Genomic DNA, 24,807 nt, shown 5'->3' with positions numbered 1-24,807 from the left:
ATTCTTTGCAGTTCTCAAATAATTCTCTTTGAAGCTCAGAGGGTTAACCATTGGATTTTCAGGACCATGGTCAGCTCAGGGCTCAACTGCAATTAATCTTACAGCAATTTCATCAAATACTAACAATTATAGGCCCAGTGCAAAGCAAGAAATGACCACAACCAGTGTAAAAACCTGTTGAAGTAAACTATATTGATAGACTTGAGAGACAAATTCAGTTAAAGGCAATTCAGTGATATCTGGCGCACGTAAACATGAACGCAAACATTCACAAACACATACACAAAACAGTTAATTTGTATGTCTGATAAACTAGAGCCACGTAGGATGCAACGATGTATCAAACATTGCAGAGAAAAAAATGGAAACTATTCTTTTGCGCTTTTTTTTCTTTCCATTCGTTTCCTCTTTTAACGTGCGTTTTGATTGGCTCTTCCCGGAGCTTCTAGCCAATCAGCCTCCGCCTGCTATGGAGGAAGGAATAAATGCAAGATGGCTCCTCATATAAAAACAGTCTTCTGGGTCGCCCTCAGCGTGCTACAAAATAACTCTTTACACCTTATTAGGTTGAAATATTTATCCGCGAAGAGTTCTGAAGGGTAGCTTCAGCTATAGATTGATGTGCGTACGGTACTCGGCGATATTTTGTGGGAGAAGATACCGAAGAGACAAGAGGGATAACTTTGAAGCCATGAATTGGTGGTGAACTCTCGGCTCGGTAGACACAGTCGGGCTGGTCAGAAGCGCACAGCCTGGGCCTCGGCTAGCTAGCGTTAGCTGCTAACTAGCTAATGACTTCAGCTAGCTACTGTTATCCACCGCGTTGGAAACGTATAACAGCAGAAAGGAAAACGTCTCAAATTACTGGCTGCCTGTTGAATGTGGGGCGTGAGAAGCCGTAAGATAATTGACCATGGCTGTATCAAGGTAAGACTGGCTTACCCTTTATCCGCCTGGCTTTCCATGCCAATTAGCAGGCTAACCTGCTAATGTGTGCTAGCTTTCAGTTTGGCAAAGAATGGCATGGCGACGGCCGACTCACGTTAGCCAACAAGCTAACACAGTGTAACGCTAGAGTGTAACTTAGTCACTATTTGTGGCACTGGTTTGCACAGTGGGCATATAACTCAGTTGGTGCTCATGTTGATTGCGTGAGCGAAATTTCTGTGAAAATTAATAGCACGTTCCAGTGTTATAGAGCCCTCTGTTGATGCTTTGCTCTTTAATACAGATTAACTAACGTTATTGTGAAGTTGCGTACGGAAAGCCAGTTTGCAAACACTAGATATCACCATATACTACATGTGTTGAGTTATAATTTTGGTGGTAACCTTAATGCTTAGTCACAACGTGCAAAGTTAAACACCCTAACATGTCAAGTTGTATGTGTTTGCAGTCTGTCCTCGATGCTAAAGTTGGGCAATCTTAAATCTCAGCATGCTGGATAATGCTTATCTTTGGCTAACATTGTTTTGTTAATTTGGCCAGTAATATCCCTTGTGATTGTTGTTGTGATTGTTTCGTTGATAATTCCACGTGGTGTCAGCTGTCTTCTTTTGCATAGCAAAGCAGGCTCATTTGTAGTTCAGCTTAAGTATTAGTGGTACCTGGGGTCACGCCCTGTATATCTCTAATCCACTTCACTTTATTAATAGTCCTCTAATGTCCTCAGTGAAAGACCAGGTTCATAGACAGGTTATGCTGGTGCAAAACTACTTGATGATAACTAATGGTTTTATCTGTACAAATAAATATGAGTGGGTTGTCTTTGGAGCTTTTGCTATACTTTTTTTAATTTAATGAAAAAAATGAAAAAAACTGTATTAATGTAACCAAACAAAGATACAGACAATATATTCTGGCCTTCTCAGTTTATCCAAAATTTAGTCTTTGTGCATGACAGCACTAAAAATAAAATTTGAGAAGAGGAACCAGCATGTTCTTTGCTTAGTGGCTTGCATTGTGCATGGTCTTTAATGTTTCTGTTGTTTAATGGTTCTGTTTCAATTGTCACCTGTCTTTAGACTTGACCGCTTGTTTATCCTGCTTGACACCGGGACAACACCAGTAACCAGGAAAGCAGCAGCCCAGCAGCTTGGAGAAGTGGTCAAACTCCACCCCCATGAACTCAATAACCTTCTGTCAAAGGTTGGTTTCATAGCTTTGTCCAAATTATTTCATGAGCCTTCCCAGGATAATGTCAACTGAGGCATAATTTGCTGCTCCTGCAGTCAAATTTGTGGAATATCAATAATGTGTAACTCTTGTTTGTAGGCTTAATGAGCTGGCTATGCCATATTAGCACCATAATAGCATTGATTTTCTTTAATGTTATTCTGACCTTGTATCTGAACCATCCGAACATCTTGACAAAGAGGCAAAAAGCAAGGACATAGATTGTATTTTACTTCTCTTTTCCTCTCTTCATAGGTCAGATGGTTTTCATTTAAGCTGCATTTGTTGTAAATCAAATCTACTTTCTGTCAATTACCAGGTCTTGACCTACCTAAGGAGTCCCAATTGGGACACTCGAATAGCAGCAGGCCAAGCTGTAGAAGCCATTGTGAAGAATATTCCTGAATGGGATCCAGCACCCAAACCTAAAGAAGGTGAGCTTTTGCATTGTTATTAAAAGGCTCCGAGTGCTAACGTTTACCTTGGGTTTAGTTGCAACACATATACTCAGTCTGTTATGTGTCTGTGCTCTTTTTCCTATGGCGATATGGATATGGATTTTTTCTTACTACGATGGAAAACAATGATTTGTTGTTCATTACAGTTTCAGTAATATCCTTTGTCTACGTTCATCACACAGTTCTGGGTCGCTTGCTTACCAGAGCAGCTCCCGTTTTCGTCTTTGCCATTTCTGGCACGGCAGCCTTCATTGTTGATAGGTTGTCACTTGTGATGTGTAACCAATCAGATAATGCTGAGGGCAGGACATTGAGCGAGACTACAGAGTGAGGCTGCATCAGAAAAAAAAAGATTTTCGCAGAAGCAGCACATGACCGTGGTATTGAGGCGATGCAGTCATCATCAGTCCTACTTTTACCTGGCAGTTAACAGATGTTACAGGTAACTTAGTGGCAAAAAATGTTAAAAAAAAAATATAGCCACAATTTTGATTCAGCAATAGCTGATAACATGTAGATTCTACTGCATTTTTATCAAACACCATCCCAAACTAACATTTCAGATCACTAAAACAGTAGGGAAATTGTTAGTGCTTTCCCATCTGTTTGAAAAAAAAAGAACAGTAAAATTGTGCACATTATGTATAAATTATTTGCACATGATAATTAATGATGAAAGGTTGCACCTTTTGGCAAGAAGTAGCCCAGTTACTCCTACTACTACTGAGTAGGTTAAACCCAGCTTTGTTCTCTCCTATTGTCTCTGATTGTATTTCAGTGTAGCCAAACACATAATTAAGATGTGACATGTTTACACTTGACTGTGCGATTCTAAAATGGGGACGTCATCATGGCTCATAAATGCTACATGTTGACCAACCCTTACCTCAGCATTTCTTGAGCTTCAACACTGATAAACCAGTATTCTTTCATCACAAACTGACACCAAACATTTTTATAAATATGGGTTTTAAAACGGCACCTATATCGCGTGATCAGCTGCTGTGTTGATCTAAAGGAGTTCTCACATAAAGAGAGCATCAGAGAGAAAGTTTTTTAATGTGTTGATGAAGGGCATTAGTGCGGACTTGACCTCAGATGCATAAAATAGTTAGGGGGATAAATGTGCTGTTATTACACTCTTTTATGTTTTTTTTAATTGTAGAGTCTTGTGAAGACCTGTCTCCAGAGGACTCCTCCTGTGACCGGTTGAGTTTCTACCACTTTGACATCTCCCGCCTGCTCAAACACGGGGCCTCTCTGCTGGGATCTGCCGGGGCTGAGTTTGAGCTGCAGGATGACAAAACTGGTTTGTGGAAGATCTTTTTTATAACAATTATCTCCACACCGTTACACTCTCACCCACATACAGCAAGAAAGATAAATTGTTACATTGTCTTTATTCTTAATGTAGATTGTAACCCATGGAAAGAAAAGGCATGACTCATTTAAACCACAAATACAAGAGTAGGGTGGTTTTGGTTATTGTGTGGTCTTTTTGGGACACAGATGACTGGATAGTTTTGTCTTTGATTGCGTCTGACGTTGAAGCATTTGAGATAATTTGAGTCTGTACTTTCCAACCAGTTGGTTTTGACTTGAGGAAAGGGATTCTGCTATGGCTTTTGTTTTCTAAGCAGTCTTCATGAACTAAATTTAATCCCTTTCCCTTAAATCACACACTTATTGTGAAAAATGAGACTGGACGACAACATCAAATCAGTTAATCTAAAGTCGTTTCTGATACAAATACGTCACAATAAACTAGACTATTAAGCAGTGAATTTGAATTTAATTTTAAAAGAGAAAACCACACATCCTCATCTTTTGAAGGTCATTTGAAGTTCTGAGTTCTGTTTTTCTCTCTGTGATCTGATTTCACTTCTCATTTCAGATCCCCTGTACTTTTAATCGCGCTAAATTTAGCTTGTATTCGGTGATTTTCGGATCTATAAATTATACTGTTCTGTATTTATTTGTGGCCTTGGCATTAATCATGTTTGCTTGCTACCTGCATTTAGTTCCTGAATGACACTTTGTTGTTCTACACATACTCAGTATTCCTCACAATGTACTCGTTCCTCAGTGTGTCTGAAGTTTCCCCCAAAATCCTGTCATTTCTTGTCAGGTGAGATGGACCCTAAGGAACGTCTGGCCCGCCAGAGAAAGCTCCTTCAGAAGAAGCTGGGCCTGGACATGGGTGCTGCTATTGGCATGGACACGGATGAGCTGTTCAACGATGAGGATCTAGACTATACCTGCCAATCCAGTGGGCTTAGAGCGCATGGAAGCAAATCCACAGCTGGATGCAGCTCCCGCAACCACGTGGTGAGTCTAATTTTAGCTTTGATTCAGCAGATGTTTGAGCATGCTTCTTGTGTGCTGTGATTCACTCAGGTTCTTATCGCAAATTGTAGCCTTTGATCGACTGAAAAGTTGAAAATTGGGTAGTAAATAGTCAGAAAGTTGGCACTTGTTGTCACGGCTTATGTCAGCAGTTGAATGTTGACCTGCGGCGCTACATCATGGCCTTCCCTAACATAGCCAAAAGAAGATGGACTATAACTCGGCTCACAATGACAGAGGCTGTTGCTGTGCAGTGCCAAATTTTATTAAATTCATACTGATTCAGCTGTCGTCTTCTCTTTAGCCTGACAGACATTTCGTGAATCATCCTTTTCTTTGCCTCTCTTGAATCAAACCTTGGTGGTTTTTGTGTATCCAGTTTTTGTCTTGGATCATGCTGTCTGCTCTTTATATCTTGTAGTACTGTGTGCCGTATCTACTGTGAGGTGCTGCTCGCATTTTAAGTCAGAAGCAGACAGGGTGTGTCTGTTTATAATTTACTCTGATCCATATGTAAGATGTCAAACATGCCATTAATAATAAGTGTATAAAAGCTTGTATGGCATCAGCAGCTGCAGTTTAACAGGCAGTATGGACATGATCGGGCCTGGTCTGCACAATGTAAAATAATGATTATGTCTTGTGGATGAATAGGGAGGGAGAATGCAGTTAGGCTACAAGAATTGCTGTGATTTGGAGGAAGTTAGATTTACTTAAAGCAGTTTGCACCACATGGAGATTTGTGATGCTCTGAGCCAGGCGTACTTTGTTAAATGATTCCTTTAGTAATCTTTTCAACATTATGGAGCTTCTGACATTGCACTGTATGTATGTGTCCAGTTAAGCCTTAAAATGAGAAATCAACTCCACTGTTTTATTGTCAGCCCATTCAAGCAGCCGAGCTGATCGACGCAGAGTTTCGGCCTGGCATGAGCAGTCGTCAGAAGAATAAGGCGAAGAGGATGGCCAAGCTAGTGGCCAAACAAAGATCCAGAGACATGGATCCAAATGAAAAGAGGTAAAATGATGCATTCTGTGTACTTGCAACATGTCCTGTTTTATAATGACTGGAAACTTTGATCATCATACAAACATTTTCTATTCATCTCTTAAAACCCAAGTAGAAATCATTTACTTGGCTGCTAAACAAGAGTATACATATTGAAGGGTCTTCCTGTCATGTACAACAGAATGTGTAATTCTTAGCACGAACATACTTCCAGTTTTGAAGGATTTGACCCATTTCTACTTGACAAATGTGGACCTTTTTATATATGTAAAGTTTAATGTAATAATAACATGATTCCCTTTGATCTCTTTTCTCATTAGTAATGACAGTTTTGAGGGTGAACCTGAAGAGAAACGAAGGAAAACCACCAACGTAGTTATTGACCAACCGGCAACAGAGCATAAAGTCTTAATCGACAACGTTCCAGATAACTCCAATCTTTTAGAGGAGGTGAGAAATTGAAAGCAATTCAATAATTCAAATATGTCAAGTTCTGAACCACTTAATTGCTATATATGGTGTAAAATAAATCAGTTAACATTTGTTTCTGATGCAAATGTCTCATTGCTGTGTCTTTAGATACATGAGTGGCCTCTGGAGAGCTTCTGTGATGAGCTCTGCAATGACCTCTTCAATCCCTCATGGGAGGTAAAAAACAAAACATTTTTTAAATGATGTGATAATTAATTTTAACTGAGTTAAAGGCACAATCTGTGAACTCCATTCTAACACCTTTCTATATGACTGTGCAAAATAAAACAGTGAAATTGTCATGTTTATGGTTTTTCCAGGTTCGTCATGGTGCAGGCACAGGTCTCAGAGAAATCCTTAAGTGCCATGGTGCTGGGGGCGGGAAGCTGGTGGGAAGCACTGCAGAACAGGTTTGTCTTAGCCTCATTTTCAGGTTTTTTAACATTTCTGTGAGAATTAAAAACGACGCAAACTGTCTGACATTTTGATGTAGATGCTGCGGCAGCATCAGGAGTGGATCGAGGACCTGGTCATCCGGCTGCTCTGCGTCTTCGCTCTGGACCGCTTTGGAGATTTTGTGTCTGATGAGGCAAGTCTTTTTTGCTGGACAGTGCAACAATGTCTACTACATATTTTTGAGATGTGCAAAATAAGACACGCAGTGTAGTAAAGGTGAGGACGTGTAACCAATCATCCCGATTTACTGTGTTTGTGATTATTTATTAAGGAAATATGGAATCTGTCAATCATTTATTTTTATGTCAGATGGAATTACACAAGATACATCTCCCAGCAGCTCCTTTTAACTTGTGCTCTGTTATTTAGTCATATTTTGCATCTTCATACATTGTCTGCTTAATATTTGCATAAGACAGCGGTTCACAATTGTCTGTCTTAAATATGACAATTGTGTGCCAACCCTCTTTGATGCATGACAGCTACCTACTGCAAATATAATGTTGTGATGAAGTGTTTTGTTTTTTTCCCCCTTATCACTGTGGTAACTCTGCAGAGCAGCAGTAAGCTGGCAGAAAAAGGAAGTAGTGCATTTTAAAAAGATAAGACAGAGGGACTTTTACCTCTCCCAGCTTAAAATGTTTGTGTAACATTTCCTTGTGAAACATTTCTTCTACTACTTGTCACATTTAAGGCACGTCAAAATAACAGACATCTAGCAGTTTAATATTATACAACAACACAACCTAAAAGATGGAAACTCAGCTCTCTGCGTTGGAGGTTTCAGGTTTCTTTGTTAGAGTTGTGACAAAGTAAATTCCCCCTTCGCGTTTCTCATATTAGACAGCGGTTGGCTTCCGTGTTAGTCACATGCCTAACCTAGCTTGCCCAGACATTTGAATGTCAGATTTTAGGAAAGTGCACAGATATAACCCCCCTCCAGTAGTGGAATGTGAAAACACCTCTCCAGTGACAAACTTTGCACAGATACAATCAGTGTAATCAAGTTCAGACATTTTAGGGGACATAAACAGAGAGAAAAATGGTGAAGGGGGGGACTTACGTTCAACCAGAGAGGAGGCACTCACCAGTAAACATGAACAAGTAAGATGGAGGGCTCACACATCCAAAAAACCTTTACGGGTGCTGAATCAAAAAATCAAACCCAAGATCTGCACACTGTATTGAAAGTAATTTTTAATTATGCAACGTTTTGACCTAACAGAGGTCTTCATCAGGCATTCTCAATACCCATTCTACTAAAATACCTAAACCTAAAATACCATATGTCTTTCAGATCCAAACAGTGCACAGTTACAAATTACTGTTAGCTTTTAATACTGTGTGCAGATCTTGAGGATCTTGAGGGTTGCACTGGTTAGTAATATAGGCTAGCACAAAGCTCGCTCGACTTAAATAATGACTGTTTCTCTCCCTTTGCCAGGTGGTGGCTCCTGTCAGGGAGACGTGTGCGCAGACACTCGGCGTGGCCCTTCGCCACATGAACGAAACGGGTGTTTCCATGACAGTAGATGTCCTGCTCAAGCTGCTACAAGAAGACCAGTGGGAAGTCCGTCATGGAGGCCTGCTCGGGATCAAGTACGCCCTGGCTGTCCGACAGGTACCACCTGCTCTGTGTGTTATATGATGAGCTGTTAAAGAAGCATAGCAGGAATGAATTCAATTTGAGCTCAGTATGGTCACACTTATAGGTCGTGCTTTTTTTAAGCATGTTTTCCTCGTGGGAGATGTCACTGTAAAGGTCATTCTGTCTGATCTCATAGCCATACATCTATGATGATATCATGTGTCTTTTCCTTGTGTCAGGACCTGATCTCTGTGTTACTGCCCCGGGTGCTCCCTGCCATCACTGTGGGCCTACAGGACCTAGATGATGACGTCAGGGCCGTGGCAGCTGCGGCCCTCATCCCTGTGGTGGAAGGCTTGGTACAGCTACTGCCCAATAAGGTCTGAGATGTCATAAAAGCGCCTTTTTAAAAATATATTAACGCTGTACCAGACTCAGAATTGTGTCAGCTGAATCAGATTTGGCAGTTCAATACAAACATTCGATGACTGATTTTTGTTTTCTATATGAAGTTTGAATGGGCTCAGTGGGACATTCAGTGTGACAGCAGCATTCATTTTATATAGTAAACAAGCTAACGGCACTAACGACAGGTCGCAAATGTGCAAACAAAAGCCAGAGATGGAGCATATTAACCCGTTGTGAACTGTAATCTCACCGCTTCTAAGCAGAAGAGCCAAGTATCTCCTCTGTATTAGCTGCTTGAGTCAAAGAGAAGTGTGAAAGTCAACAGCGCTCACTTTGCAGCAAAATGTGGAGACCAAAACATCAGCACAAAGCACACTGACTAGCAAAGCAAAAATAAAACGACTGCTTGACTTGAAGCAATCTCAGTCAACTGATGGGTCTCCGACTGGATTTATTGTAGGGCTGCCCGTTTAAAGTCGGAGACTGGAATAATGTCGGACTTTAAAGGGGCAGCCCTACAATAAATCCTCATCAAGTTTCACTTTGTGTTGGAAGTCTTTCTCCTGCAGGCAGTTATCTTTTTGCATTTTCCTCATTTTGGAGGTCCTAATATAGCGGTGCAATTCTGCGTGTGTCTCTCAGGTACCCTTCATCGTGAACACACTCTGGGATGCACTTTTGGACTTGGACGACCTCACTGCTTCCACCAACAGCATCATGACATTGCTGTCCTCGCTGCTCACCTACCCTCAGGTCCGCGAGTGCAGGTCAGTGTCATGGAAGTTCACACAATAAATACCACCTCAGAATCATAATTGCGTGGGTTTTTTTTAAATTATGGCAGACTCTAAAGAGACACTATGTTGTAATTTACAGATTGTCCAGAACCATTATCAAATGGGACAGACAATGTCAAACTTAACAGGCTCCAAGCTGCAGCATATGTACAAAAGGCAAGAAAAAACAATGACAAGTACAAGCATGGAAGGCGGTTCTAACAATCATCTCAAAACAATGGGATATTCATTCTTTGAGTTTAAAATACAAGTTTTTTTTTTTGTAAAACGGGAAGTGCATGATTTAATGCTCCAATGGTAAAAAAAAAAAAAGAATAAGAGGCTTTTGTCTACAGATTTAAATAGGAATTCAGAGGCTATTTTGTTAATAACAGGATCGTATTGGTGTGCAAAGCCACCCTCTTCAAAAAGTACTTTGTGAAAGTGTATCACTTTACAGCATGAAGCCTGCTGTTGGGGTACAGATTTGGTTACTGATCAGAAGAAGGCATTAGCTTGTGTTACACATGAAATGCAATTTTACACATGAGGCTTCACAGTTTTACCAAATGTTAGTGTAATATGCAACTGGCTGCCTGATTTGTGTCACTCCCCTGCCAAAAAAACAGTGTTAATCTATTGAAGGGCTGGTAGAATTTAAATCCACCAGCCACAGTGACAGTCTGGAAAAAAAGTTAATGTTCCAACCCTGCTTTAGCAAACACTTGCAAGAAGTTCACAATTGTGACTTACCTTGTATGTTGTCATTAAGCTGAAAGTAGGCAAACGGTCTCGTCTGTGTTCTGTGGTCGTGTGTTTAGGTCAGTATCAGCACTGTGCTAAGAGGTTGGCTGAGCCTCATTTTTACCTAAAATTCCACAATGCATGCCCACTGCTTTCTGCAAACTTTCTAAAAACACATAATCAGACAGGCACACCCACTTCTTAAATCTAGACAGGAATAAAGTTGTAACATGACATAATTTTTTAAAGGGTTTTTTGTACTCTAATATGATGATCTTTCTTGACTGTATTTATATCGACATTTTCTTGTCCACTCTAGCATGCAGCAGTCATTAACAGTCCTGGTCCCTCGGGTTTGGCCGTTCTTGAGACACACAATATCGTCAGTAAGACGGGCAGCACTGGAAACCCTTTACACGCTGCTGTCTAAAGCTGACCAGGTAAAGCTGAAGAAAAACAGGTGGATATTTATTGATATCTGGCAAAGCACTTGTCAGTCTTTGCGACGTTTGGATTCATAACAGCCAGTGTTTGTGTCAAAGTTTTGTTTTTGTAGTTCAGGTTGAATGCTTGGTTATGTGTTGTGCCCAATAATGGAGTGTTTATGTTTTTTGTCCTTCAGAGCTGTGCAATGTGGATTAACCCGATCCTACAAGATATGCTCCGGCACATCTTCCAGTCCTGCATACTGGAGAGCAATGAGGAAATCCTTGAACTCATTCAAAAGGTTTGTTACTCGTTTCATGCCTAAAAATACAGACATTTTTATCTAGTTCCCATCATGAGATTTGTTTATTCTTTGTGCACTATTAAATCTCATCTTTCTTTCCTTCTATATGGATGACCTTTTGGGTATTGCCTTAATTTGTTAATGTGTGTCACTGGGCAGGTGTGGATGGAGCTGCTGTCTCAGGCTCCTCAGCAGTACGTGGTAGCAGCCAGCTGTCCGTGGATGGGCGCCTGGCTCTGTCTCATGATGCAGGCCTCACACATTCCCATCGACCTGAACATGCTGCTGGAAGTGAAGTCCCGCTCAAAGGTTGCACACTTTTATCTTCACAGCTAAATAAGAATTGTTGGCTTTGTTGTATTCTTAGCTGATGTTTTGCATATTTAGTATATGCTGATTGGTCATGGTAGTGTCCTCAAATGCAAACTGGTGCTCCAGTCAAAGGACAATAGCTGCTAGTTAGTTGGTAGCAATTTCAGACAGTGAAATGAAGAATATTTTACATCTTAAGATGAAGGAAAATTAATTTTCCTAAGCTCAGTTTCATCAAATGTACTGTAGAAATAGCAATTGCATGTTTTATACCATGCAACACATTTCATGTCAAAAAAAAATTCAAATAACTAAAAAAAAAAGACTTAAAATTCCGGTTTGACATAGCTTAAGATTGTAGGACGTTTTTGCTGCTGCGATTGAAATGAACAAGTTAATACATATTGTCTTCAAGACACAAGACAAAACCAATAAAGCTTGCTGAGGTTGCTAAGCAACAGACTAGCAGACAGCGTAATGTAATGGAAGAACAGTTCTTGTGTGTGTGTGTGTGTGTGTGTGTGTGTGTGTGTGTGTGTGTGTCTCAGTTAGAGCTTCAGCAACATGAACAGTCTGGGGGAGGAAATAAAAATATATTGGAGAAGCTGCCTTTAACCAAACAACTAACTGGATCGACAGTTTATTTAGTGAAATGGAGCCGAACACTGAAGGAGAATGAAGAAATGAGAACCACTTAAATTTGTAGTCACAAAATCAACTTACACATAATAACACGATCTGCAGAGGAGATAAAAAGTTTTAATAAAGTGATGGCAATAAGGTGCTTCTTACTTTGTACGTTCCAAGCAACATTTATAAAGCCACATGTAAAATATGTGGAGGTGATGAGGAAAATATGAGGAACGTAAAACAAACAAAAAAAAATAGTTGTATAAAAGATCCAGGTCTGGGCACTCAGGTTGGTTTGAAAAACATAAAAGGCCTTAAAATCATAGGGCTAAAAACATTTAAAAGTACACCATTAAAAAAATATTTTAGAAGAAGGTGTGAGCTGATCTGCTGTAGTTTGAGGGACACCAGAAGCCCTCCTGCTGCCTCTCTTTTTCCACATGACATATATTAGGAGTGCTATTGTTTGAGCTAATAACTAAAAATAATGTTAATGCAACAGGATAAGGCTGGTGCAAAGGCACGTCAAGGGACCAATCAGGTGAAGGAGACGGTCCAGGAGTATATAGCGGGTGCAGAGACGGTGACAGACGATCCAGTGACGAGGGACTATGTTGTGGTTCGTTCTCGCCTCATGGCTGCCAGGTAAGTTTTGATTGTTGCATTGGAAGTTATTAGTCCTGAATCTTGAGATGAACTTGTGACTTTCTCTCTGAATTACCGGATAAATTGTTTTTAAAGACTTAAAAGTGTTTCACTGCTCTCTTTGTGTCTCTTAAATCCAGATTGCTTGGGGCTCTGTGTAGGTGTATCTGTGACCCTCAGCTCAATGCTGCATCTCAGGAGATCCGACCAGCTGAGTCTTTAGGCCATCTGCTGCTCTTCCACCTCAACTCTAAGTCTGCCCTGCAGCGCATAGCTGTGGCTCTGGTGCTTTGTGAGTGGGCTGCACTGCAGAAGGTGAAGAGCTCAGATTCCATGATTGCTCATCGTGTAATACAATTTTTTTGGATGTCATAAATGCAAAACAGAATCAGGCATTTAGGGCGGAATACATTAATTTACACCTCCAACTTCTTTCAGGATTGTCAGCTGGTGTCGAGCATGGTGCAGCCTCGTCTTCTGGCCATTCTGTCGGAGCACTTGTATTATGATGAGATCGCCATCCCCTTCACACGCATGCAGAACGAGTGCAAGCAGCTCATTGCACTGCTAGCTGATGCTCATATAGACCTGCAAGACCGCGTCAACTGTAGTGTTTTCACCATTGATCAAGCCAATGACCTGGTAGGTTCACCCTCCCTTTTTTGTTTTGTTTTGTCCACATCATCCAGCTGTAATGGATGTTCTGTCCAGGTCTTTATCTCCTGAACTGACAGCTTTGGGTAATGGTTTTGTACCCAGCTGATTCTTGGCTTCAGAGGTCAGTGGATGTTGCTCTCTAACAGATTACTCCCATTCTCCCACCACTTGTTCCCTAGGTAACCACCATCTTTACAGAGTCAACAGCGGGTCTGAACATGAAGTCCAATCAGTGGCACGCACTTGACAGTAAACGACAGCAGGCTCAAGCAACAGTGGCGGAGACCAGCACAGAATGGCAGCAGCTGCACCTGCGCGTCCACATGTTCACAGCCTGTGCAGTGATTAACCTGCAGGTGCTTCCCGAAAAGCTCAACCCGCTGGTCAGGCCTCTGATGGAAACCATCAAGCGGGAGGAGAACGCCCTGATCCAGGGATATGCTGCATCTTTTATAGCAAAGCTCCTGCAACAGTGTGCTGGCCGCTTGCCGTGCCCCAACCCCAAGATCATTAAAAACCTCTGTGCCTCAGCTTGCGTCGACTCTGCGGTCACACCCTCAGCTGCCTGCCCCGTACCCCCCACGCAGGAAAATGCTAAAGGTACGGCTTGTCGAAGGCTTGTTTTATTCAATGTGTTATCAACTAGCTGGACTTCAAAACTGGGTTTTCAGTGATATTTTAATAATTCCACAGGCTTAAAAATACGCAACAGTTTTTAGTTTATTTATAAAATTAAAAGTATAAGTGTAAGCCCTCCACTTCTCTTATCAGCTGGAAGTGCTTGATACTGATCATACTTCTCTCTTTGTGTTTTCATGCCATTAGGCAGTGGGTTGGAGAAAGATTGCATGCATCACATGGTCAACAAAACCAGAGGCATCATCACCTTGTATCGCCACCAAAGGGCAGCGTTTGCCATCACCAGCAAGAGGGGGCCAGCCCCTAAAGCCCCAAAGACCCCCACCACAGAGCTTCCTCCCGGCAGCACCATCAGCACTGATAATGACGAGGTACAGAACGCTGCTGAAAGACAATGAATTTACGTTTAGCTTACATCAACAACAGGTTGTGGTTGAAGTTTTTTTTCATATTGTTTGTTCCTTTTTAGAGCAAGAAGCCGTTCCTGATTCAGAGACGAGGGGCAGAGTTCTCCCTAACAACTATTGCTAGGCATTTTGGTGCAGACTTCACCAAGTCTTTGCCATACCTGTGGGAGAACACGGTGGGACCTCTGAGAACAGTGGTGACTGAAAATCAGTGCATTGGTATGTTGACTGGGTTGATAAGACTCTAATTTTGGATTGACACTGGTAACAGCCATTTTTTAATTTAGTGGTTGCTGTTGAGACAAAAATGTCTGTCTGCACTGTTGTAGTACATTGTTAGACTTTTACCTCAATTGGGGAACTAGGTAACTAGCATTTTAGATTCAAAACTTGAATCAGATTTCTCAATATGATTCATGGCACTCAACCCTGTTTTTTGCTTCTAATTTGAATCAAAGTCTCAAGTATTTATGATCAGTTATAAGAATCTCAGTTCTAAGTTTATTTCACTGAGATACCCATTCATTATCATCCAGGGCTCCACATTTCAGAAAGTGCAGGATGTATGTAGTCAGTGCTGTGAATCACTTTGTGTCTCTTGTGTGATCCAGATAGGCAGATCCAGCTGGAGAGGGGAGATGCTGCAGCTCAGGAACTGGTCAACTCTCTACAAGTGCTGGAAGTCATGGCAGGGGCCATGGCTGCTGAGCTCAAACCTTTGGTAAGACTGATGATCTTCTATGATTTTATAGCACTTGAAGTCTTATCTAACTCTGATCACTCAAAGATTTAACAGGTGTATATATGTTGAATTGCTCCCTAGGATCATTAAAGGGTCTGACACAAAATATTGTTTTTAAAGTAATGCAACAGTATTCAGTCGAGATGATCCAAATTGCTGACATTTTGCTAACAGCTAACTATACACTGTTTAGTAGAAACCATTTCTTCTTCGCTGCTCTGATTTTCAGGAAAACTATTGTTTTATCTCACAATGAAACTACTGTGAAGTTTATTGATGAACTAAGTGGTGTCTAATCGATGCATACACTCTAGTACTCACCGTTACCCAATAGATACTGGTATTGGTGTTAAAACAACTCTACTAATCAGAAGTTCCTAAAGGAAATTATTATTATTATTATTAATTATTATTATTATTAAATTATTGAATATGTCTCTTTGTTTCCCCCTCTAGCTACTGGAGCACTTACCCCATCTGTTCACCTGCCTGCAGCACCCGTACACGGCGGTGCGTCACATGGCATCCCGCTGTGTTGGCGTGCTCAGTAAGATAGCCATGCTGGAGACCATGAACAGTTTCCTTGAGTTTGTACTCCCCTGGTTAGCTGCCATTGATGACTGCACCAAACAGGAAGGTGCCATCGAGGCTTTAGCCTGTATCCTTCACACAGTGACTCAAATTTTTATTGTTTTCTTAGCTAGGACTATATAAATTCTATGATATCGCAAAATGACTGGTAACCTTAGTAATTGTAAGGGAAAAAACAGTGTTTACATTGTTTAGGTTTAAAGCATTGACCTTGTAGTTGTTGCTGTGTAATTTCTCTCCCGTTCTGTCCTTGACTAACATCTGTCCAGGTGTGATGGAGCAGCTTGATGTGGACATTGTTCCGTACATCGTGCTGCTCGTAGTACCAGTGCTGGGCCGAATGAGTGACCCTAGTGATAGCATTCGTTTCATGGCCACTCAGTGCTTTGCTACACTCATTCGCTTGTTGCCCCTTGAGGTAGGAGCATGCAAACAGACAGTGAAAAAATTCAGTTTTTATGCAATGTTAAGAGTCTCTGCAAAGTTAGTAAATCACTCACTCACACTAATAGCACAGTGTCACCATCCAGTAATTTTACTTTTGTCCACCAGGCAGGTATACCTGACCCTCCAGCCATGTCCGCTGATTTAATACGCCAGAAGGCCAGAGAACGCCACTTCTTGGAGCAACTACTGGATGGAAGAAAATTGGAAAACTACAAGATCCCTGTGCCCATTAAGGCTGAGCTCAGGAAGTACCAGCAGGTGTGTTGTCAGTTTTCAGGGTCCACTGCATCTCTGCCTCCTTTTACAGCAGATAAATGATGCCTCGCCTGTGTTTTTACACCTATAAACAAACTCCTGAAACACTCCAGTGTTTTGTGCCCGAGCTGCCTCTTCACCTTGAGTCTGATCATTTTTCTGCCAGTTTCAGGGATGAGGTTTTGCCTGAAATGCTGCGGGCTGGCAATATATAAGAGACCCTGACAACACATGGTTTTCTTGACAGCGTAAATTTAAAGCGGTCGAAAAGAGATGGGATGTGTGAGCTGGCTCTTTCTAGAAATTTTTGCTACTGGCAGCTCCACTGAGACCAGCCATCCATCTGTTTAATGGAACAGTGCAGAAAGCCAGTTTAAATGTTACTTCCATTGCTACTTCTATTTGTCAACACACTGCTGCCATGTCCTGAACCACAACTGACTGGAGACAATGACCCTCTGTAGTAACAGCAAACAGGATTTCATTGTGGGTTTTTGTGTCATCCTGTAGGATGGAGTGAACTGGCTGTCCTTCCTGAACAAATACAAGCTGCACGGGATCCTGTGTGACGACATGGGCCTCGGCAAGACGCTGCAGTCAATCTGCATTCTGGCAGGAGATCACTACCTCAGGTAGTCCAAACAGCACTATTACTATTACTGTTACTGTTGTTTGACTTTCAGCTCAACAGTGTCAGCACACTGACTCACCTCATCTGTCACTTAACACATTATACTGCCCCTTTCAACATCACTAATATGATTGTTCTCTCTGTAGTAACTTCACAGCTTCAAGACTTGTAAAAACATTTATAATTGAATAGTTAAAACATGAGTCCAAATATGTAATCCTTCTAAGCAGTTGGTTATGCAGGTGTATGTAGTCATTATATTATTTTTTTTACTACTATTAGCTCTGTTACTACAAAATGGCAAAGGATTGAACAACATCACCATAGTAAAATATAATTAAGGCTCTCTCTTTCTTCTTTTTCTTAAGTTAATGTTAACAATTGGCAATGCAGAAAGACTCCATGGGGCCCTATTAATACAATCTTTAGTGCATCATTTAAAGTGCATGACACAAATGCATTAAGGCATGCCCAACCCCACTTTGCTTGTTAGGTGAATTATCTGTGTGTGTGTGTGCGTGTATAACAAAGTGAGAGTGTATGTGTAATAAAATACTGCACCATTCTGACTTTAGACCAGTTTTTTGATTTTGGTCAATTGGTCAATGGAGATTTCTTTCTGCTGCCTCAAAATAGCAATTCTCCAACAAAACAGATTTTGTACATCATTTTAAGATTTAACATAACAGTTTTCTAAACAAAAAAAGGAATAATGAGATGGCATGAAATGCCTCATTAAAGAGAAACCCTAAATGGAAAGTAAAGTTAGGTTATTTTGGCCCGATTAAAAATAGTAGGGAATGTCCTACAAAATGTAAAGCTAATTATGTAAAACATTGTGAATATGAAAAGGTTTTGTATAATATGCTATTCATGACCACAAAAAAATTGCAGCATGCTTTGCTGCCAACAAAGACAAAGTAGGGTTTGACAGTTTGAATATCACCAGTGCTCAGTTATTAGTCCCTGTTTTGATGTGCTTGTTTGAACTCTTGTTCTTTAAAACACTCTCTTCTCCTGTATGTTTGATGTGTCAGTAAACATGACTCAGCCTTCTGTGTGTTTGATGTGGCCGTAAACATGACTCAGCCTTCTGTGTGTTTGATGTGGCCGTAAACATGACTCAGCCTTCTGTATATTTGATGTCTATTCAGGGTACAGGAATATGCCAAGACTAAGGCCGCAGACAGCAGCCCCCTGCCCTCACTGGTGGTGTGTCCTCCCACACTGACGGGCCACTGGGTGGACGAAGTGGGCAAATTCTGCACCAAAGAGTACCTCAACCCCCTGCACTACACTGGGCCTCCAACAGAACGAATGCGGTAAAGCTTAGTGCAGCAAAAATAAGTTGAATAAACCTGTTCAGGAGAACTAAGCATTTTTAATGTTAGTTTGAATTGAATATGAGATGCTGATAATAAACAAAGAATGTTGAACAAGTATGCCTCATTTACACCCTCTAACAACAAACCTTTTCATTTACTTTTCCAGGTTGCAGCACCAAGTGAAAAAACACAATCTAATAGTAGCCTCTTATGATGTTGTACGGAATGACATCGACTTTTTTAGGTTCGTATCTTTTAAATTATAATATAAGTCTTTCTGTTTTGGAGGTGCATGCTCAGGTTTTAACGTGCATTTTTCTTCTTTTTTTTTTTTTTTTAGAAATATAAAATTTAACTACTGTATCCTTGATGAGGGTCATGTCATCAAGAATGGAAAAACAAAACTTTCTAAAGCCATTAAGCAGTTGGCTGCCAACTTTCGACTCATCTTGTCTGGAACGCCCATTCAGGTGAGTCATCAAATAGATTTGGCCTTTTTCCTTTGTTTACCAGCCAGAGCATGAATCATTTTCTATTATGTCTTTTTGCAGAACAATGTCCTGGAGCTCTGGTCACTGTTTGACTTCCTCATGCCGGGCTTCCTTGGAACAGAGCGCCAGTTTGCTGCTCGTTATGGTAAACCAATCTTGGCCAGCCGTGATGCCAAAAGTTCCTCGCGGGAACAGGAGGCAGGTATGTAAATATTTGAATGGTCCGAACTTGTCATTTTTAAAATATTGTGCTTGGTATGTGTCAGAGACTTCTCATGGCTCTGCTGGGTTGTTTTTGTTCAGGCGTGGTGGGTTCTTGCAAATGCCATAAGCAGCCGGACAGATTATCTGTCTCATGTGCTATTGTCAGAATAAAGTCATACTTTCAGCAAACAAGATGAAGTTTTTTTTTTAGTGTTGCTATAGCTTTGAAGGTGTTTTTGGACTATGACACTGACTGTGGTTAATATGGGCTCACCCTCTCAGGTGTCCTGGCGATGGAGGCCCTTCATCGACAGGTGCTACCGTTCCTTCTGAGGAGGATGAAGGAGGATGTCTTGCAGGACCTTCCTCCGAAAATAATTCAGGACTATTACTGCAACCTGAGTCCTCTACAGGTACTTGTTGTCCCTAAATAACTGTCTATCAGACTATCCCTGCACCCACAGACATCACTCTGTCACTAATTACATTGAAAAGACACTGTTAGTGCCTCAGCTTTGCATGTGTTTTGTCATTGGTATATTATAGTGATCTAGGATATAATAGTTGGTCTACAGTCTTTTTCTGTTGACTAAAAGAAACTAGTAATATTAGCCAGCTAAAGGCCTTCAATATAAGTTTAATGCATTGCAATTGGTTAGCAATATGACTGGTTTCCACAGGAACTCCAACTGGATAATGGCTCAGCCTTGGTGTAACATCGTGGTATGTTTTCTTACTACCTGCAGGTTCAGTTATATGAAGACTTTGCAAAGTCTCGAGCCAAGGCCAGTGTTGAGGACAGCATCTCGAATACCTCCACAGATGACGAGGAGAAGCCAAAACTGAAGGCCACAGGCCATGTCTTCCAGGTACAGATTTTTTTTAGTGGTCATTTATCTTGTGCTAGCAGCCAATGTAAACCTTCTCTGGAACAACAGGTGCAGTGTGGATAAGTTTTGTTTACACTTTACACTTTACACTTTACCAAAATGCGGTGTGTGCGTGTGTGTGCGTGTGTGTTTCATATATTGTTACATTACCACAACCTGTCCGTCAGTGTACTGCATGATGTGTGGTGAACTTTGCACAGAATGCTTTTTAGTTTTTTGTGTAGTGCTTTGAAATCAAAGTATAAACTGTTAATACTTATTGAATGCTTTTATCTTTTGCAGATGCATCTCATTATTACCATGCAGTAATATTTATTCAGTAATATTAACCTCCATTCCTACATTCTTCAGGCGCTGCAGTACCTGAGGAAGTTGTGCAACCACCCGAGTTTGGTGTTGACTCCGCAGCATCCAGAGTACAAACGCATCACTGAGCAGCTTGCAGGTCAAAACTCAAGTCTGCGGGACATCCAGCATGCGCCCAAACTCTCTGCTCTCAAACAGGTAATGTCCTCAACTGCACCAAATCACCTCCGCTTGTGTGGCCCGATTTGTTTAATCTGCTTTATATAATCCAGAATAATGTGAGTTTGTTCCTAAGTTTTCATAAAACTTCCATGAAAGTGGAGATAAAACCAAAATTACAAGGATTACACACATTTCCTGGTGAAAGAATTGATATAGCAAGTGGTTTTTGGATGTGACCCATAAAATCACATTCATGACCAATCCGGTTGTTTAGCCATGGCATCAATATTATTTTGAGCCTTTTCGCAGAATTGAACTGTACTATAAACCTCTCCACTGTCTCACACTGTGACTCTGTGTTTTCTGTTCTCCAGCTGCTGTTGGACTGCGGTTTAGGAGGCGGTGCAGGATCAGAGGGGGGCACTGAGGCAGTGGTGGCGCAGCATCGTGTGCTCATTTTCTGTCAGCTCAAGAGTATGCTCGATATCGTGGAGCACGACCTGCTGAAACCAAAACTGCCATCTGTCACCTACCTGAGGCTGGACGGCAGCGTGCAGGCCGGCCTGCGCCACTCCATTGTTTCCAGGTCGGTAGATTAATGCAGTTTCTTTGGTTCAGAACTCCATCTAGTGCTGCCTCTTAGTGTAAATATGACGTTTTTTTTTTTCCTGGATTACAGGTTTAACAATGACCCATCCATCGATGTGCTGCTGCTGACCACCCATGTTGGGGGTCTTGGTCTGAACCTGACGGGTGCAGACACCGTGGTGTTTGTGGAACATGACTGGAACCCGATGAGGGACCTGCAGGCTATGGATCGTGCCCATAGGATAGGACAGGTACACAGTGACATATTCTGTGCAGTGGACCTGTGTTTTCCATATTCCAATAACATTTAGATCATCTACTTTGATCAATTCCAGCTGCATTAGGATGATACTGAATCCAAGATACTTTGTCTCCCAAAGTAGGATGTCGCTTGTTCATTAGTTTCCTTGTTGAATTATTAAATATTGCCTTTGAACAGCCTTGGATTGTGTGACACCGCTGCTCTTGTGTGAAACCAGTGATGCAAAATGACCCGAGTGAAATTAAATTGGCAGCGAGGCACCATCCTGCACATCGAATACATTTAGTTAACGTTGATCATTGTGTGTGCAGAAACGGGTCGTGAACGTGTACAGGCTGATTACACGAGGCACACTGGAAGAGAAGATCATGGGTCTGCAGAAATTTAAGATGAGCATCGCCAACACTGTCATCAGCCAAGACAACGCCAGCCTGCAGAGCATGGGCACCGACCAGCTCCTCAACCTCTTCAGTCTGGACAAGGTGAGACCTCCAGGTGTTAGTTATAGAGACACAGAGAATCCCCCACATGGTAAAATAAATTATATTTTTAAAATGTCAGTGGGCTTAATTTAGGTGCTTATTTGTCATGATGTCAATCATGTAGACCTCGTGGACACCGTGGCTGGTAGGGAAAGGGTACCAAACTCTGTATTTGTAATGGTGCTGACCAAATTATGTTGTGAATTCTGAGCTCAGATTCACATGAAGTCAATCTGTGGCAAATTTCTGAACCGCATTTGAGTGAGAGAATAACTCAGAGTGCGAATATGTCACCTGCACAACTTGTTCAAGTCCAAGTATGTCAGGGCAATTGCGAGCAGGAAGCGGTTGCAAGTGTGGTTACGCTTTACAAAACCAGACACAACCAACGCTTGCTCTGAGACGCTCACAACAACATTCTCGCTGTGACGGGCTGGAGGTGGTAGGGACAGTTCTGGGCGGGAGGGGGGAGGTAAGGAGGGGTTTTATTTTGTGAGGTGTGTAAAGTGTAGCTGAGGGTTATGCGTTGCTGGCACAGTTGGTAAACGGTTGCCAGTCAGCGCCATAAAGTGGGATGAACCCTGGTTAGCTAGACGCTAGCTTTAACGCTACTTGATGCAGAACTAATCATTCTTTAAACGGTGGGCAGTCCACTCACTGGGCCTGCAAACCCTGGTAAGATGGCTATTTGCTCCTGCTTTTTCGTCTTTTGGCAAGGGGAGCCCATTCAAAGGGATTCAAATATAGTATCTATAAAAACGTAAATCTCTTATTAATGCATGGTGTAAATGCATACAGAATGCATTGTGACCTCAGTGTGATTGGATTGATCCAGACCACATCTGCAGATTTCTGACACTGTGATGGGATCTCTGTCAGATATAAATGTTATTCCCAATACCTGAAAGTAATAAAAAAACAAATCCACCCAGAAAGTAAAATGGTCAACTAACTGCTACGTCCTGCTAGCTTAAACAAGCCTGGGAAAAGCTATAAGCATCAGCAGTAGCTTGCATGTCTACACTTGCCAAAAAAGCAATTTGGAAATGATGGATGCCATTGCATTGTTTTCCTTAACAGGGAATAAGACTGCCAGCCCAGCCTCACTAATCGTCATATTGATATCCAACCGTAATGAGGCCTTAAACAAGATGAAAAGAGTGCTTAATAATATTAGGTGTGAATGCAAAGCCTGAGGATCAGATGGCAGTATTCAGATTCAGATCACATCTTAATATCTGCAGCTTATTATAGCAGAGGTGCCCTGCTTCGCTGGCCCCGGCTGATGTCAGAGGAAATTATAACACTTTTTAAGGGATGTATCATTAGAATTCAGAGCAATAGAGCAGAGGTGCTAATTCACACAGTTAAGAACATGTTTAATGAGCGAAGCTGGTGTTTCAACCATCTCGTAACGACATTTGTCAGGAGCTGAGAGGCGTCGGGAGTACAAACCCAGAGCATGAACTCCACTCTGGTACAGGTTTTATCTTGGATAAAAGTGATCTGCTTAGATGTTGTTTTGTTTTTTCTGTTAGCTCGCATCCTGTGTTACCTCATGCATAATGTGCTGCTATACCTGTAGAACTGAAATCACGTGTGGCTGAACTCTACAAATGTGTTTCAGGGTGAGAAGAGCGAGAAGGGCGAGCAGTCGCCATCAACCTCAGGGAAGGCCTCAATGAAGTCGGTGCTGGACGGCCTGGGCGAGTTATGGGACCAGCAGCAGTACGACACAGAGTACAACCTGGACAGCTTCATGCACTCCCTGCAGTAGCACTGTGAGCCCATGCAGCCTCCAGCTGCCGGCCCAGCAGGACCTGGTCAGAGCCGAGGAGCCCCCGACTGCTGCTGCTATCTGCCCCACTCCCAAGCCCACACCTTAAACAAGATCACCAAAAGGAGTCACTGATGGCTAACGGTTACAGTCAGAAAGCAATAACTAAAACACAGCCAAAACAAGAACTGTAATGATATTTTAGTGCTTAGCTATGCTGCTACAGTGGTAAAACATCCATCGATGTTTTATGTCAGACACCCCTTCATTCCTTGTTGAGAATATAATGGTATGACGATGTACCATCTTCCAGCAAACACCTCCAGTGTTAGTTTACATCATCTACATTAGTGAACAGCAGCGTCACTGCTGTGCACAGTGATGTAGCTGCAGTCTCTCAAGCATAGTGTGTCATAATTATGTTTTATAGTGACAGCACCAGGTGCTACTTTTACAACCTGCCACCCTCCTCCCACACTGCAGAGTATACAGTGTTAACTGCTTCAGACACCCAGTTCTCCCCCCTATCTGCCCCACTGCCACCCACCCTATCACAAGGTCTTAAAAGCACTGCGATACACAGTCAACACCCTTCTGACTGATGGATACAAACATGTTTTTGTAGGACAAAGGGAAACGGAGCGAGAGTGACGGGCTCGCTGGAGAAACCGCAGGACGTCATCACAGCGCACTGGCTTTTTATAGCACACTGGTGACTGCTGAGTTCACCAGCTGTTTGTGCTATGACAAGATGACTCCCATCCTCAAGGTGGCGCTACTTTTCTCTCGCCCCAGGAGTCTATTAACATGACCCGTGTCCCGTCAGGAGGCTCTGATGGCAGAGATGATCCATGTTGTGTCCAGCTCCTCCAAATATGGTGTAACAATGAGCTGTGAAAGCACTGCACTCGAAGCAGCATTACAGAGCGAACACGGGGCCAAGCTCAAACTTCCTGAAACTTGTCACCAGTATTTTAAAAAAAAATAATAGACTTGTACATATTTCTGTAATTGCTGCTTTTTGTTTATGATTGTGGAATTGTAATAAATTCTACAGACCTTTGAACTACATACAGTAACTGTTTTCTTTGCATGTGAACGCTGACGTCCAGTAGATGGTGTTGTACATCCATGAAGAATGATATTGATAAGACATAAATGAACCTAAAATATGGTCACAAGTACACATGTTTAAGGATTATT

General features: G+C 41.8%; 1 protein-coding gene across 1 annotated transcript; it reads left to right on the top strand.

Moving 5' to 3' along the window:
- The first annotated feature begins 493 nt into the window (after positions 1-493).
- btaf1 (B-TFIID TATA-box binding protein associated factor 1) lies at positions 494-24,675 on the top strand. Its single transcript, XM_042501939.2, has 38 exons — positions 494-927; positions 2,025-2,148; positions 2,495-2,609; positions 3,799-3,942; positions 4,762-4,961; positions 5,864-5,997; positions 6,309-6,438; positions 6,568-6,636; positions 6,780-6,869; positions 6,953-7,048; positions 8,360-8,536; positions 8,743-8,883; positions 9,554-9,678; positions 10,751-10,871; positions 11,054-11,158; positions 11,321-11,470; positions 12,606-12,748; positions 12,889-13,063; positions 13,187-13,390; positions 13,585-14,005; positions 14,231-14,415; positions 14,514-14,670; positions 15,063-15,172; positions 15,650-15,851; positions 16,054-16,202; positions 16,337-16,489; positions 16,997-17,118; positions 18,272-18,439; positions 18,609-18,686; positions 18,783-18,912; positions 18,994-19,135; positions 19,420-19,550; positions 19,884-20,006; positions 20,379-20,531; positions 20,870-21,081; positions 21,175-21,334; positions 21,657-21,827; positions 23,455-24,675. Exons 1-38 carry the CDS (start codon positions 914-916, stop codon positions 23,602-23,604), a joined length of 5,574 nt encoding a protein of 1,857 aa, XP_042357873.1. The 5' UTR covers positions 494-913; the 3' UTR covers positions 23,605-24,675.
- The last annotated feature ends 132 nt before the right edge of the window (positions 24,676-24,807 follow it).

This window comes from Plectropomus leopardus, chromosome 13 (assembly GCF_026936395.1).
Source record: "Plectropomus leopardus strain MGB_pleo_1.0 chromosome 13, ASM2693639v1, whole genome shotgun sequence".
NCBI classification, from domain to species: domain Eukaryota; kingdom Metazoa; phylum Chordata; class Actinopteri; order Perciformes; family Serranidae; genus Plectropomus; species Plectropomus leopardus.
Note: the sequence above shows the minus strand (reverse complement) of the source record. Positions and strands in the feature narration are given on the sequence as shown.